We start from the raw sequence: 16,680 nt of genomic DNA, 5'->3' as shown, positions 1-16,680 counted from the left end.
GTTATTAACACTTACATTTAATTGATGTAATCTCATTATAACTTATTTTCTACTATAGCATTTTTATTTTATTATCGACGACTGTGAGAAAGGGACAGAATAGCTAAATTTCATGAGACTTCGTTGCCTTCAATTGTTAAACAATTAAAAATAAACTAATCTGTTAAAAGGCCATCACCAAATTTATGTAGAGCTTGAGATTGGCTATTTAAAGACAAGTATCATAGAAATAAGTATTACATTATATTCATTCAAGGCAAAGTATATATTTACTTAACACAACAGAGAAATATACTCAAATAATTAAAAGAAACAACTGACATTAAAAAGCTTATTTTTGTATTTATATGTATGTATATCAAACTTACAATTGCAACAATGGTTTAATAATACATAGTTATTTATTTATACTTTTTAATTTCTTGCAGCATGTATTTTAATGCAGGTAGTTCTTCTTTTAATTTATCTTCAATATCAATTTTCTCTTCTGCAGAAGAAGTCAGAAATTTTGTAACTAGTTCTGAAAAATAAGATTAATTATATTAATACATTCAATCAGAGATTATTTTTCCTTAAACATGAACACATCTACTTTACATTTAGATGAATAATTCATTCACACAATCACAATGGCTAATAATAAATATGTATGTTTAGATCAAAAATTATTATACATTAAAAAAATAAAATAAACATATATACCATGATAACACTGAAGTCTCTTGAAGTCTTCTTCCTTTATCTGTGTTTTCAAAAATGATATTATTATAGGCACTTGTCTACCTGATGCATGTAACATACTTTGAGTCAAAATAGTGAATATTGCTAAAACAGCTATATGTAGACATAAAGCAGGCTCACCACAAACTTCTAATTCTGCTATCAATTTTTCCCTGTGATTCAAAATTAATAATCTGAAACAAAATTTAAATTATTTTATTAATTATTATTAAATAATTTAAAATTATTATAAATCTTAGGCTAGGCTAGTTCTAGTAATTCAGATTAATATTGAAGAGGGTTTTATCTGATGAGTGTTATTAAGCTTAAGATAAGACTTTTGGGAATTGTTATAAATTAGCTGTGATGCTACACTACATTTTTTAGAGTATGTGTAAACTTGTGAGAAAAAGGTCCCGTTGGTCGGTATATGCTGAACCGGGTCATTTGGTCGTCCATAACTAAATAGCCTATTAAATGTATTTTCTTTATTTAAATATGTAACTTACATTGGCAGCAATAACACATTCTTATTTAAATATATAAGATCATTATAAATTTAAAGATAAGAAATTTTTGTTGACTTCAATGTATTAAAAATTGTCTTCTAGTATAATTTGTTAGTGACTTTTAGTATAGTACAACATGGAACAAATGTTTCCAATTTTTTTTTGTTTACATTTAAAGTTATTAACACTTACATTTAATCAATGTAATCTCATTATAACTTAAGACCAACTATAAGATCAAAAATATATGATAGAATCCTAACAAAATAATTAGGGACTTCATAAAGATGTTTACAGTATTAATAAATAGATCTAATGTTGTGTGATACTCTCCTTAAAAAATATGCTAATTTTTTCACCCAAACAAGCTAAACAAATGTAATAAAATAATATGGAAAATAATGAAAAACATAAATAACTGCACTAACTTGTCTTTTTTTTTATCCACTTTCTTTAGTATCATGCCACATTCTGACAAACATACATCAACAGATTGATAAAACAACTCCATATTTTGATCTAATAGAGTATTATTTAATGCAGCCAAAGGCTTCTTGTATTCATCTGGTAGGTCATTGATGATCTTATTTCTCTGTTCAACTGTAAGTGTGTCAACTTGAACAGATAGATTACATTGATTTGCAGCGTATTTACAAAATTCAGCAAGAATGTCACCACCCAATGATTTCAACAAATATTTGATAAATTGTGGCTGTTGGTCAGATGACATTAATTTGAAACCCTTCTCATAGAGTTTAATGTCGTTAATTAAAATATTGATTTTGTCTTGAGTCAATCCATGGGTCTGTTTTCTATTTTGACTTTTATCTTGAATAAGTTTATCAGCAATTTCTTTTGCCAATGCCAAAGCAGTTTGGTTGAGGCTCCTGTAATTTTATAAAAGGTGTAATTAAATCTTCTAAATCTTTTTAGTAGTCATATGTAAAATTAAGTAACATAGTTTAATATGAATAAATGTATAGGTACCACACAAATTAATAATTTCGAAATAGCAATATCAAACTGTACTGCTATTTATCTGCTATACACTTTATGTTGCTGTATAGGAATAAATAATATAACAACAGAACATACCTTTGAATATATTCAGAAATGGGAGTAAGAAGATCATCAAGTCCTTCATTATCTAATATTTGTTTAATAATTGTTTCTACATCTTCAACAGTGACAATTTCTAAATCTGCTTTGTTTTTTTTCGTTATATTAGGTGCCTCATCTGAGTCTGAATCATGAGCAGCATGCTTGGACTTGTAATGTTTTTTAACAGCTTTAGTTTTCGTTTCACGTCCTTGAGTTCCACCACCACCTTTTCCTGAAGCAGCTTTTCTCCGCCGCTCTTCTCTTCTCTCCGCTTTGTGATCAACATGTGTTGCTTGTGACATATCTGATGCCTTGTTAATCTGCTTGTCCAGTATAAACTGTTGATATTTTCCTGATTTTACCACTGCTTCTGCTTTCTTTTCAGTCATAAACATACAGTTCTGTTTAAGTGTTTCAATGAAATGATTACTGAAAACTAAAAATGAGAATTTCAAAAACTTATGCTTTAATTATTTTACCATATTAGTATATGGTAAAATAATTAAGGCATATGTTTATATATATAAATTGGCAAAATACACATTACAAAATTATGTTACATGAAGTAGAAGCACTAACCACAAACAAATTAAAATTACAACAGTAAATGGATTTGCCCTGAAAATACAGTACTTTTTTTATTCACACCCACCAATAACTCCACAATTTTTCAATTGTAAAATAAAAAATTCTGCTACATAATAAAAAACAACATTGTTGTGACAAATATACACAAAGATTAATTCTCATTAGCATCTTTTCAAACTAACATTTTATATATGAATGAATAAACCGAAAAGACTCATGAGTCTTTTCAGTTTATTTTTCCTACAATAACCATTTCTTGACAATTCATTTTATTTACCTAAAATATATATAAGATATAAATAAAAAAATACCTGTGTTTTCAAATAATATAGTGCTTTTAGAGTTGTTTTTCAGCAGTTCATCAATAACATTAATAATATCAGTATCTGACAATACAGATGGTAACAATGAAACAACATCCATATAACTCTTAGATAAAATGCACTCTTCCAAAGCTGTGTCTAATTGTAGCTTTATTTGTGAACCAATTACACAAGAACTAAGAAAAGTAAGGTCTTCATTTACTAAAATTCTTTTTACATAGCCTTTAGGATCAGATATTCCTAAACGTGACAATGCATCATACTCAAGATAATTATTTTGTTTGTAAAAATTTATAACCCAATCATTTTGTGACTTGGTATAACATGATGGCACATAAAGTGCACTAGTCTGACGTCCTGTTAGGACCCCAGGTGCATTGATTTGATCAAACAAGTTCAAAAACAATCTGTCTGCAAGATTACAGTGATTTATTATCACAGTTACAGGAGTTGGCTTTAACAACCCAGTTAGAGCTCCACGAATCTTTGCTTTTGTCCTTGTAATATATTCTTCTGTATAAAATGTTCTAGGCTCAGAAGGATCTTGTTTACCAATAATAATTTTCCCCAAGTACTTCTCTACAACATTATGCTGTAGTAGTTCTGCTGGTAAATCATAGTGCAGTGTTAATTCTCCTATAGTTATCTGACCTTGTAATTGTAGTTTCTCATTAATTTCTCTTGCAATCTTTTCTAAATAGTAATGAGTTATTAAATAACCCGCCACAAGTTGAACTTCTTTTCCTTTGATGATCTCCGCAACACTAACATTAATTTGATTGAGATCCACATTTAATTCCTTGGAAAGATCAACTGTATTGATTCGTCCACCATGGACATACAATTCATCTTTTATTTCTTTTAATAGTTGATGCGAAGTTAAATATTCTTTACCATCAGTTGTAAATATAACATCAATTAGTTTAAGTTCAAGGAGCTTTGTGACAATTTCCACACAGTTTCTTTCTGATAATCTGTAAAATGATAAAGTAAACTTGCTTTTTAATTTAAGGTTCTATTTAAGTAATATTATAGCAATTGGCATACTGTAGTAAACACAAGAGTAAAGTTTATATATAACCAATTATATGATGTTATTGTAAACAAAAAAATGATAATTATCGTCAAACGAAGAAGTTCGACCTTTTTGGAGAAAGTTGAAAATTTCATATTTAAAATAGTTCAGGAAGTATAATTACCAATAAAGGCTCATGATGACATTGGTAATGAAGTATTTTAAATGTGTTTAATATATTGTAATAGAAAAAATATCTAACCTTTGTGTAGTAGAACTTAGCTGGGCTTTCTGAAAATCAGCTGCTAAACGTTTAATCTCATCCCAATCTGTCGATGGAGCCATTACTGATATATACTTGTTTAATCCACTGTTAATTCACTGTCACGTCCGCTATTTTATATTTCAATCATAGATTTTATAGTTGATAGACTTAATGAAAAAGTTAATATTAAAATAAAAAGATAATATGTGATTTCATTAATGTGTTGAGTTGGACTTTTATTTTGACAGCATTGTAGACAGTCACCAAAAGTCTTGCCAGACCATCAAAAAAATAGCGCTGTAGGGATGTCGATAAACATCGATGTTTATGTTCCATCTGACAAAAATGTCAAGTCTCGATAATATCGCTATAATAATAGTAGGAACAATAACCAAGAATTTACTTAATTATAAAAGACCAAGGGGTATTACTTAAATAATACTGAAAATCAAGTAGGTCAAAGAGAAATATCTATATTTTCCTAATCGATATTTTTCATTTAATATATTTATTCACCGTTTTTTTTAATATAGGTGATAATGAAACGATATACCCGCTTGGGGTAACGGCTTACGTTTATTGGAGTCCCTATAATCACCAATCCTCTCTCTCCTATTATTCTGTATTTGCAGGCAGGCAGGAACACTATTCTAAATTCCAATCTACCTATATGTATTTATCTATCAATTTTGTATGTTAATCGTTACTTTGGATAGCCAGATTTATAAATAACAGATTGTGTTCACTTCGTACCTATCAACCGTTTGCAGAATCATAATTTCTTCTTAAATTATTTTTGATTGAAAATTCATCTAGTTTACAGCTGTTTTTAAGTTTTATATTAAATTTTATATTATAAAAATTGGAGAATAATAGATTTACCATGAAGTCAAGTCACTTAGCTTATCGTAACGAATTAATTACAACCTTTTGTAGTGCTACCACCAGCCGGTCATGTTGATATGGCATATTGCTAGCAATAGGGCTTCTAATGTACGCTACTAACAGACCTAATAATTGTGGACCATTGGTGATGGGGCTTGGAGGTCGTATTGAAATCCGGAATCCCCTAAAAATCGCCGTGGTTAATTCCTGGTAAATTCGACGTAGCGGGCTAACTAAACTGGTTTCATTCTTGTATTTTCAATTACTTACTAGTGCCAGCGTATACCTACCTATATATCTACTGTTGATTAATACTAACAGAACATATGGCAAGACCATTCCAATTTCTTCGATTAAACCAAATCTAGTTCAAATTTATTCTGTTCCAAATAATCAATATGATCTTTATAAAATTTGACAACTAATGAACTTTAGTTTATATTTGTTGTAATAATATTTTTGTGTTCAGTCTATATATATTTAAAAATTCTCTGGGTAGTTCTAACTATTATTCTGTAGGTATACTGTAAAATAAAACTCTTTTTTCATCTGGCTGAGGCATTTATTAACATTTATTTTTGTTTTTCAATTTTTTATCTTAATACAACATACATAGTAATTAACAATACATAATAAATAGTCCAAAAGTATATTACGCCTACAAAATAGCGTAGTCGTTATAAGATTATCGCCATATGAGCTGCTTGCATGTAATGTCGCGAAATTGCAATGCAACCCATTCATGACATAGTTGAAAAAATGGGAATATCCTCGGAGAGAATAAGGTATTGCGATGGTGTTCCTTTTATTGAACTCATTATGTAAGTAATTGGAATGTTTTATATAATCTAAATAGGTATTCTCTCGGAGTTTATTCCGTTTTTCAAGTAAGTTATCCAACGACAAGGCCCAGAGCACCGGGCCAGAGCTACGATCCTCTGGACCGCCAGTTAATGTGAACTATATGACAAGAATGCGCGTTTAGTAAGGTTTCAACGAGTGTACAGTTAGTGCGGTTAGAAAATGACTTTTTCACATGTCTTTTTGGCAAACATAATATTTGAGAAAATATAACTTTTTAAATATCTATCTAGTGGTAATCAATTAAATATATGTATCTACAAAAATAGTTTGCATTTTTAAATTAAATAATTTGATTAGGGAAAAGAGAGATATTGTAAGCAAGACAATGACATTAAGTATCTATTTAAATCGCGGAAAATATATTTACCAAAATCGTTAACGTGTTTTTTATAATTGACCAAATAAAGAGTATTTGTGTTAATAACTACAATTGTGTCATCTAAAAATATTAATGTTCAACAGTAAAGATCGTTGAAGCATTTCTCTCTCGTTTGAGCGAGATTATTGTTATATATAAATACAGTTATGAGAAATAGATATAACAATATGTAATTTGAACTGAGTTCGGAAGATCTAATGAGCTTTCTTTCATCTCTTAAAAAAGAGACTTATGTACTGCTTCCAACCGCAATATATCCCGCATTACAAAAGTGACTAGAAACGACTTCTATATAAGTAAATGTTTATTTTATTATATTCGATACATGTAGAGAAATTGTGCCTTAGTCCGTGCTTACATATACTGTAACCATATCTAGATAAATACACTAGTGTGGGGGTGCGATGAAAGAGTGCTCAGACGCATAGCGGACGGCCGCGGTGGCAGCGTAGAGAGCGAACGCTCAACGCCAGTGCTAGCTTACGCTCCGCTCACATGTAAAGATAGTGGACAACGATAAGCATCTTCATACTCTAATACACATAGGTACATGTTATAAATATAGGTATATGCATATTCATTAAATTGACCATTAGTGCTAATTGTTTCTAAAATAACGGGAACAGGAACTCAAGTGGAGCTGTATATCAAAATTAAATCATGATTTAATTGCAAGTAGCTATTGACATGTCCGCAAGCTTAACAGATAACACGATAATCCGTATTTAATACAGATCCACACAATTAACACATTATAATAAGTACGTAATATGTATAAATAAATAGTAATCACATCGATAGGTACATAGTCTATTCTCGAGATCATGATTTGCATCTTAACCTATAGTATTTAAAATATCACAATAAATTGCTGTGCACATACGAAACAGGCAAATTTTGAGTGCAATTACATTAATGTATTATAATAGCATTACTTTCCGTTCTAATAAAACATTTACACTTAGAAAATTATACGTTTCTTAAACCATAAACGTTTACGTGACACTAACAATGATTTAATGAATTTTGTCGTCGTCAGTAAATGATATAATATACAAAATATGATCGTGTAAAATTTGCAAATACGCGACAAATGTTTTTTGCACCTAGGTATGCATCTACAAAATTTGCATACATTGCATTACAAAATTTGTTACGCATTCATTAATACGTCCACGTCTTGTTGTTATACATTCAAACAAATAATGTAAGTTCATTTCACTAGAAGATTTCATTCCAGGTACATGTAAGTATAAGTAGTAATAGTTAAGTTTTTTTATTCTTGTGGAACGAATGACAATCGTTATATATTTGTCTACTTGTAATAAGTTATATGAAAATTCATTGGCATTTATTATATACGACTAAATATTAATATATACAAATTGTTAGCCCAATATTATTTAAAATATAATTCGAGTTAGTACAGTAGTTAAATTAATTTTTATTTTGTTATATGACTGATTTACATATATATGGTAAAATAAAATGTATACCATAATGTGATAAAATTGTATAGAAATATATATTCTTACATTAAAAATATTCAAAATCTAATTATGCATGCTGTGTAGTATAGTACATTTTTATTCATAAGTGGATATTTAAAAAAATGTTGGTATTTTACTAAAAAATTACAACGACATATTTCAAACGAGATATTTCCATCAAAGCAAGTTGAAAATAGTAAAAGAATACGATTACTAACAGATTTTAATATGCAGTTGAAATATTTTCAGATTTTATTATAAATACCGCAGAGTCTGATGGCTCAAGAACGAAGGTTCTAACAGACCACAGCGGTATTTATTTAGTACTTGTTATGGACAAGGAGTACATTTTCTCCTGTGTATTGTATCATGAGATATATATAAATAAAAGTACTAATTGACGCGTCGCTCTGATGTGCCTCCTGATCTCGTAAAAAATTGTCGTTGTTGTAAATATACTAAAGTTCACATCCGTATCTTTATACATGAAGCTAAATTTTATCATTACGAATTATTACTAATTTAAGTAAAATTTATGACAATGAAATATAATTAAAATTGTTTTTTTATAAATAAGCAATAGAAAAAATACTATTTGTAATTGAAATAAAAATTTAAAATAGTGCAGAAAAGTAACATTACAATAATTAATATAATAGGTTTTGGTGCATTTGGTCTATAATTGAATAATAAATTATATATAATTGTATTATCTAAAATATATAAATGGTATAATGTTTTAAATAGTTTATACGTTTTATTAGAATACCTAATCTATAAGTTTTCTTATATTACCAATGAATAATTATGACCTAATCATTATCTACATATACAAATCTAAAAACTAATTTTGTGGTGTCACTACACAATTTGAATTAGTACTATATTTTGATAACATATTAATTACCTAATAAATATATTTATAATTAATAGTATTGATTAAATAAGAAATTTTAGATGTGAACTAAAGTAGCTATTTTAATATAGGTAATATATAAGTTTTCATTTAATATTTTGTTTACAAGAAATTTACATTAAGGGCAGTCCTCACATAATTGAATTAAAATTTAAACATACCCGTTACAATATTGTTAAATTTTATGATATAACATGTAATAATGTTGTCGAAGAGAAGAAAGTGGAAAATTACTACTGAATTGTTGTAATATCCAAGTCAATGGCTTTAAAATTTATTATTGGAGAATCACTATATTGATACTATTACTGTAAAATATATATAATTTATAATGTTTAGATAATGCTTTGTATATTCATATAGATATTATTTTTCATTTTATTTATGAGACAATCATTTGCAAAACATATTTTCTTTGAAGATTAAATCACGTAACTACTCAAGTAAATGAGGCCTAAGCATATTGCACTTGGTTTTCAGTCCCTACTTTATAGAAGTCAAGATTGGAATATTCTCAAAAATTCATGTCCTAAAGACAGATAGATTCATCCCAACTTTTTTGTAGTACAATTTGGTATCTTAATGCCAATGAATTCACAATTACTTACTTTGGTATGTATATATAGACACCTATATTAATATAATATAATATTAGATGGGTACTAAGTAGGTAACTATTTATAAAATGATATTAAACATGTCTAAAAAGACATACAACATACCAAAATAGAATAATAAGTATCAAGTCATTTAAAGACCTAAATAAACAAATTATAAGTACTTCTAGTAAAATTATGCTTAGGAAATACGCAATAGAATTCATGATAGACTAACGGAATGTCATAATGAACAATAACAGTTAGGAACTGATTAATGACTAGAATCGTTTTAGTAGATATTTTAGCAACATTTTTTACTTATACTGCAATATATTTATGAAATGGGCATAATAACTCGGTGTTATGTATATGAATGACTATTTATAACAATAATAGCTGCCTATAGGTACTTTAATATTCCACGTTTGTTTAAATACATATATAATTCATACTCTTATACGTAACTTAAAGTGTCATTGACGAAAATAATATCAAACATCAAGTACGAAGAAGTAGTAAAGACACTCTTGGCCCTGGCGACTGATTACAGTTGTTTGAAAACTGACAACAGCCGCCGTCTGCCAAATCTAGGCCGAATAATTAAAACAAAATAATTTAATTATGTATACCTATGTACACATTCATAGACTTCTTATTTTATTTTACAACCCTCATTATAATAAGGTATGTCATAACTTAATTAGATAAGTACATAAAGTGAATAAATATTTCAACAAATCGACATAAACATTTATGCTTCGTCAAATGAAGAACTATCATTCTAAATTATTAAAGTATGTATATGTTCTACGACTAACAATGTCGACTACCAGTCTCACATTTTAGTTTAATAAGTGCTAGAAGGTACGAAATACTTGGAAAATAAATCAGCTGCGGAGAGGTGTAATATTGGGACGAAACCAGATCGCATCACTTCTTTTGCATCACATACGTTGCGTGCACGCACGTAATATCCCTTTCGCGTCTGTTTGCTACCGGAAACCTTACACTATACACTTTAAGTGGTCTTGTTATGGCATATGCTGCACCACTACTTGATATGTTTCATTACGCTCAACGCATCTACGAGTAACCTTGACTGGTTGCGCCCTAGTAATATTGAGTGAAAGTTTGCAGCTATCACTGAACGCCTGGGAGCACATGGGCAGATCGTTCGTTTGTTTACATTAGGTCCGTATAGCACTAGCGGAATGTTGGAGCACTAAAAAGGGTCGGGGTCCAGGGAATTGCTGTTCTTAGCGGCCACGCGCCCACCGCAACAGCGCATCGGCTAAAACATCCAGGTGGGCCTTTGTCTGAAATAAAAAAAACCGCGTTATTTTTTTAATTCAATGTGATAATAATAGAAAATGTAAGTTCTTCTGTAATTATAATTAGGCATCGCCCTGAACTCAATTGCTACTTGTTTAGTTCTCTCATTTAATTGCCTGAGCATGTGATAATTTTCTAATTAGATTTCGTTAAATAAAAAAAACACTTTCTGAATTGCAATTGCAATAATTTTTAATACTGCCAATTTATTCTTAATAATTTTGTATAGAAATATATATAGGATATTTGGTATAATTTTGAAGTTCATATTCATAATAAGTGCAAGAACTTACAGATCCCTTTATGTGTACATAAGTCTGAAGTACTGTAAATACGTAGACCTATTTGGTATATCTAGATAAATTGAAGCAATTCATGAGCGGTCGTTTTCGGTATATTCACCCTTATAAAAATAGGTACAATAAATTTACACCCAGAATTTACCTATTCCATTCTTACGTTTTATATTATTAGACTTTAGACTTATATTCTATGTATGATCTGTATTTTCAGTAAAGTTAAAAATACCTTGAATGAACACGGTTCCACGACTTTCTGATAGATTTCTATAGAATCTACAGTAGACAATATTTAAATAAGACGACTTAAGTGCTAATGCAACTTGGTCGATACGTTGGGAGAGGTAAATTATTTACCATAAAATTATTTGTTATACACCTATTTAACTATATTAATCATAGTATGACTTGAACATTAAAACATAAAATGTTTACTCTCTCACAATATACCTACGTTTTATCATGCAATTGCATATAGTACGTAAATAGTATTTAATTTTAATAAGATACAAATATAAATTGTATTGTGTATTGTGTGACAGTAAGCTAAAGAGTGTCGTTTATTAAAATAACACTTACCGTTTTGTAGAACATGCAAGCTTGCCGGTCTTCGTCTTCTCCGCTAGGACAGTCGATGAAGCCGTCGCAAAGCACATGATCGTCGATGCAACGATAGCGCCCTTGCCGATCTGGTGTTGGGCATGCGAACCTCTCCATGCCATCAGCAGCCGGAGGGCACTCTGAAATCAAACAAATTAACTCAAACTCATAATTCGTATTTACAATATAAAAATAAAAACAATTAAGTAACATGTTACCTATAACAAGGGTACTATATGAACCCTGAATAAAATTTTTTGTTTATTGAAATAAGTACAAACATAAATAGTATACGTTATATGTATCCATACTAATATTATAAATTCGAACGGCGAAATGGCTGAACGGATCTTAATGAAAATTAATATGAATATAGATTGTATACGCTATGACGAGTACTAACAGAGGTATATGTATTTTTTTGAATAGGCTGTTTGAAATTGTAAAAATAGCCTATTCTTCAATATATTGGATATTAAAATACAAATCTGACAAAATCACGGGTTTCAGGTAATATATTATTAAATAATAAAAATGTTCTCCGTTGATTTAATTGCCAATTAACTTGCTAGTAAACTTCTCAAGTAAGTAATATAATTTAAAAATTACTAATTACTTGTGCAAAACAAAAGCATAATGTTCCGCTTCGTATCACTTTTGTTCTACAACCTTTTGATTATATAACATAGAAAAAGGGCCGGGCTTAATGTAGTTAACTATTATTATACTCAGAATATTTTACCTATAGGCTACCTATACCAAAATAGTCTATGTTAAAAAAGAACCACGAATTTATTACAGTTGTGTGTTTTGATACGAAATATTCTATGAAAATGTACGGACTGGTTATTTCTAGTTAGGCATTTCGTTAGTCATAATAATGATTAATGAATTCTTTGCTGGGTCAACAAATGGTTAGTTCCGTAAGTAAACTTTATTACGCTACTGGATATAATAGGATTACTGAAGTTTAAAAGCTAATATTTTAGCGTGAGTATAAATAGCTCATATAATTTTATAAATATTAACGCGGAAAATAATAATTAGAAACCATTAAATATCTAACTACAGAATACAGATAATAATTCTCTAACATAGCGTTCGTTCTTTCTGTATCGGCACATTCTTAATAATATATTAAGATTTTAAAGATACATAGTCAAGTGATACACTTGACTATGTACCTGCTGAATATGAATAAAATAACAGTACCTTAGCATTTCTAGCTCTTTTTATGAATAATTTTGTTACCACATAAAGTTGCTATTTACTGTCAAGTTTTACCACATCTAAAAAATAATTCAGTTCGACTAAGACTCTAATAATACAAGCAAGTAGTATTATTAGTCTTAGTGGAACAAAACTATTTATAATCCTATATAAAAATATCACCGCCTTTCTTGTAGCACCGTGTGATCAATAACTCGTTTAAATTTAATATAGAATGGCTCAAATTGCGCTACTTGTAACACAAAAAGAAACGTTTACGTTACGTAAAAGTTTTTGATTTCCAAATATACGTTGGCATAATTGTAAGGAACAGTAATTGCGCAAGAAATCCATAAGTATGTTTGGTTTCCGAATTAAATAAATAATCTAATAAGTTAGAGAACCATGAAAGATTGATACCAAAAAATAATGATAACAACTTATCTATTCCACCTTGAGATCATTAATTACGCAAGTCTAGTAATATTTACAATATTTTATTGTAAAATGCATCTTATTATAAAAGTTCTATATAGAAATAACTACACTTACATGTTTTCGTAAAGTACGATTGGCTGAGAGCTTATAGATTCAAGACAATATATTTAAGACGTCGCGGCTAAAGACGATAGTATATAATATATAGGTATCGATAGACTTTTTCCTTCAGCTTTCCCGTTCTCTTTACTTACACTGTGATGGCGGCACTCTACCACGAGCGTCTATTTTTAGGCACGGCGCCGCGCCGGGGAAAGTGAGGCCGGTGGCTCGATTGCGCGCGCCCTCTATACGCAACCCCTATCTATTCACTTTGTGGGGAGACCGCGACGTCTTGTGCATTTGTAAGCAGGGAATAAGATTGTTCAGGTAAACATAAGTAGTATTAGAGGACATCCTGTTGATTTAATAAATATTCTATTTATTAATTAGGATGTCTAATGGAAGTCAAGATTTTCCAAATATATGCATGAGAAGAGTTATAAAAATTAATGAGGAGTGACTCTTACTTCTAAGAGCTAGTTCTTTTTGTCTACACAGAAAGGGATATAGATAAATCATTATTAAATAATTACTATAGGTATTTGGTTGTTTCAATATAATTTCAGTGATAATTTGCTACTATGATACAAAGAAAGGAATTATACAGAAAATTGTTTACAGTATAAATTACTGTCGAATACTTAACGAATAGGAGGTCAATCACTCTTGTCGGTTCGACACTGTACGGGCTTCGATAAAAGTAAAAATAGTAACCACCTATTTATTTATTTCTATACTTCTAACATTGTCGGATAAATGAATAAATTGAGGTAAACCTGTTTATTGACTATTGTAATCTCAATTTTCATGACATTTCTTCCCGAGAATCATATATGTATGGCGGATTCATTGTCTTTCGCTATATTAGATTGAACGAAGCAATCTGCAATTTTTTTAATAATTTATTTTAATATACATATTTTGTACAAATAATTTAATTTTTTCAATAAATGTAAACGAACATTATTTTTTTTTTATTTTACAGTTGTTCTAGAAATATTTCTAGTGTATTGTTACTGGAAATTTCGTTATAATTTGCAGGCAAGCGTTTAATTTCAGCTTAATGAAAAGTAGACAATAATAAGTTTATTTACTACTACAGTTATATACAAAGTTGAAATAACTTCCAAAGGGATTAAATTATAATTTTTTAAAGACATTCGCAGCCAGCAAGCCACATTCAATTACTCTAGTTGACAATAGATAAGTAGCGTGATAAATTACAATAATCCCTTTAACCTTTGATCTGTGGGTACCTAATCCCAGATTTCTATTAAGTAAATTCATAGCATTCCATGGATTTCACGTGCGGGTGCCAGGTACATCGTGTGGCAGAGGGGAAATTGGAAGCAGTTCCCGGTACTTGTAACCCGGGTTTAAGGGTCACTATAGCCGACCGATGTCAACACTCACCGCTAGTGTTTGTCTCCCTTCCCAGCCATTTGGTAGCAGCCTGCTAGTGCAGCTATAGATACACGTTGTAGTAAAGAATCCATTGCAATTCTAGACAGGCCAAGATCTTTTAGAAGATTGTAGAGAGATTTCACTGGTATAGCGATATGGTTTAAATATCTGAAATTTATGTACACTACTATATATATATATTCTGAGGTATATGTATAAGAGAAAAAATATGGTACCTACCAAACTTTGTCTACAAATGTCGTAGGCGTTCCATCCATCTCGATCGTGTGTCGTACTGACTTATGAAGTTGTGATCGAGTATCAATATAAGAGTAGTAGGTATCTAAGCAGTGTTGCTAAATGAGAGTCGCACTTTACCCCCAAATTTTATCCTAAATCCCCCCAAACTGTCCTTATAGAACGTGACCATTTCCTAATACTAATAGTAGTACTGTTTTTTTTCTGTACATCAATGGGGTTCGATCCTCATTGTTTTTATTTTTTTGGGCCTTACGGCTGCGTGGTTTTTGGCGTTTCTAATTTATAAAAAAAAATGATATGGTACATTAGTAGTGCTATATTAGTAAAGCTAAATAGTACTAATTACTACATTGACTGCTTCCATAGTTGGTCTTGTTGTTGTTGTTTTAAACGTACATTAAAGTTTATCACCGGTGTGTTATTTTTTCACCCTACAAACCCCCTCAAACATATATTGTCCTTAAACTCATATTTAGTTAAGATCTCTTAAACTTAAACAGGAATTCCCTAATCTGGCATCACTGTATCCAAGCCACAGACATGCCGGCGCGGCGGCGGCGTCTCTAACGTCACCGCTCTGTTATTTATACGTACATAAGCCACACAAACTGCCCACGCGCTAAAACTTTTATCTAATTTCTATAGGATTACCCATTGACAATAAATAAGGCATTGAACCACTTTATTAGGATTAATTTTATTAATACGTTAAAAAAGATATTCTAGTCAGTAAACATTTAGCCAACGTATATTTATATATCTATCTACTTGTTAGCTATTCGCGGACCTACTTATCTTATGATGTATCAAATATAAAGTATGGAATAGACGACCATTATGAAAAGTGGCAGTGAGCGAGCTAAGTGCCGTATCCAGGATTATTTTTGAGTTTTATTTTGTTTCCATCACCCAGCCAGTTATACCTAAATATAAATTGATCCTCTATTTTTTGTGTCGTCCAGATTTGATCATTTGAGTTCAAGTCTGAGTAGCAAAATGACGCGAAAGCTATGAAGCTTACATTTTTTTACATTACATTCGATTTTCTTCTGGGATAACCAAGCTGCGAAAGTACGTATGGGTCAGCATGAATGAGCCGGTTGGACCCGGGAAACACTACACCTCTAAAGAAAATCGGTATATGTAATATTTTCATTGCCGGGATAATATATTCAGTGCTTCTAAATGTGACAAATATTCAAAAACACAGCTTCTATGTGTAGTAGCATAGTGTTATTATAGCCTATAGCACTCGTTAATGTACCTCTCTAACAGTGAAATAATATTTAATATCTGTTCAGCTAAACTGGAGAATATTCCGAATAAACAAACATACAAACTTCATGTCTTTGTAATATTAGTAAAGATACAGAAAAAGATT

General features: G+C 30.1%; 2 protein-coding genes across 2 annotated transcripts in view; both read right to left on the bottom strand.

Annotated features, from left to right (window-relative positions):
* Window positions 1-337: 337 nt before the first annotated feature.
* On the bottom strand, window positions 338-4,778 carry LOC131850983 (E3 UFM1-protein ligase 1 homolog). Its single transcript, XM_059201404.1, has 6 exons — window positions 4,519-4,778; window positions 3,230-4,215; window positions 2,325-2,766; window positions 1,658-2,116; window positions 703-914; window positions 338-520 (listed from the first exon to the last, which is right to left on the bottom strand). Exons 1-6 carry the CDS (start codon window positions 4,599-4,601, stop codon window positions 402-404), a joined length of 2,301 nt encoding a protein of 766 aa, XP_059057387.1. The 5' UTR covers window positions 4,602-4,778; the 3' UTR covers window positions 338-401.
* A 4,383-nt stretch (window positions 4,779-9,161) lies between these two features.
* Window positions 9,162-16,680, bottom strand: part of LOC131851058 (uncharacterized) — an 86,271-nt gene continuing 78,752 nt past the window's right edge. The window contains exons 3-4 of the mRNA XM_059201479.1: window positions 11,865-12,025; window positions 9,162-10,970 (exon numbers count right to left, since the gene is read on the bottom strand). Of these exons, the coding sequence (XP_059057462.1) occupies window positions 10,911-10,970; window positions 11,865-12,025 (221 nt within the window). The 3' untranslated portion in view covers window positions 9,162-10,910. The remainder of the gene's footprint in view (window positions 10,971-11,864; window positions 12,026-16,680) is intronic.

The sequence above is a fragment of the Achroia grisella genome, unplaced genomic scaffold (genome assembly GCF_030625045.1).
Source record: "Achroia grisella isolate CSIRO2021 unplaced genomic scaffold, CSIRO_AGI_Agris_v1 utg780, whole genome shotgun sequence".
NCBI lineage: Eukaryota > Metazoa > Arthropoda > Insecta > Lepidoptera > Pyralidae > Achroia > Achroia grisella.
Note: the sequence above shows the minus strand (reverse complement) of the source record. Positions and strands in the feature narration are given on the sequence as shown.

Bases quoted from the DNA above. Each gene is read 5' to 3' on its own strand.
- LOC131850983 (XM_059201404.1), bottom strand. From the start codon at position 4,601: ATGGCTCCATCGACAGATTGGGATGAGATTAAACGTTTAGCAGCTGAT. The intron at 2,117-2,324 runs GTATGTTCTGTT...ATAAAATTACAG, and splicing joins ATTTCTGAATATATTCAAAG to GAGCCTCAACCAAACTGCTT. The intron at 915-1,657 runs GTTAGTGCAGTT...ATTTTGTTTCAG, and splicing joins GTGGATAAAAAAAAAGACAA to ATTATTAATTTTGAATCACA.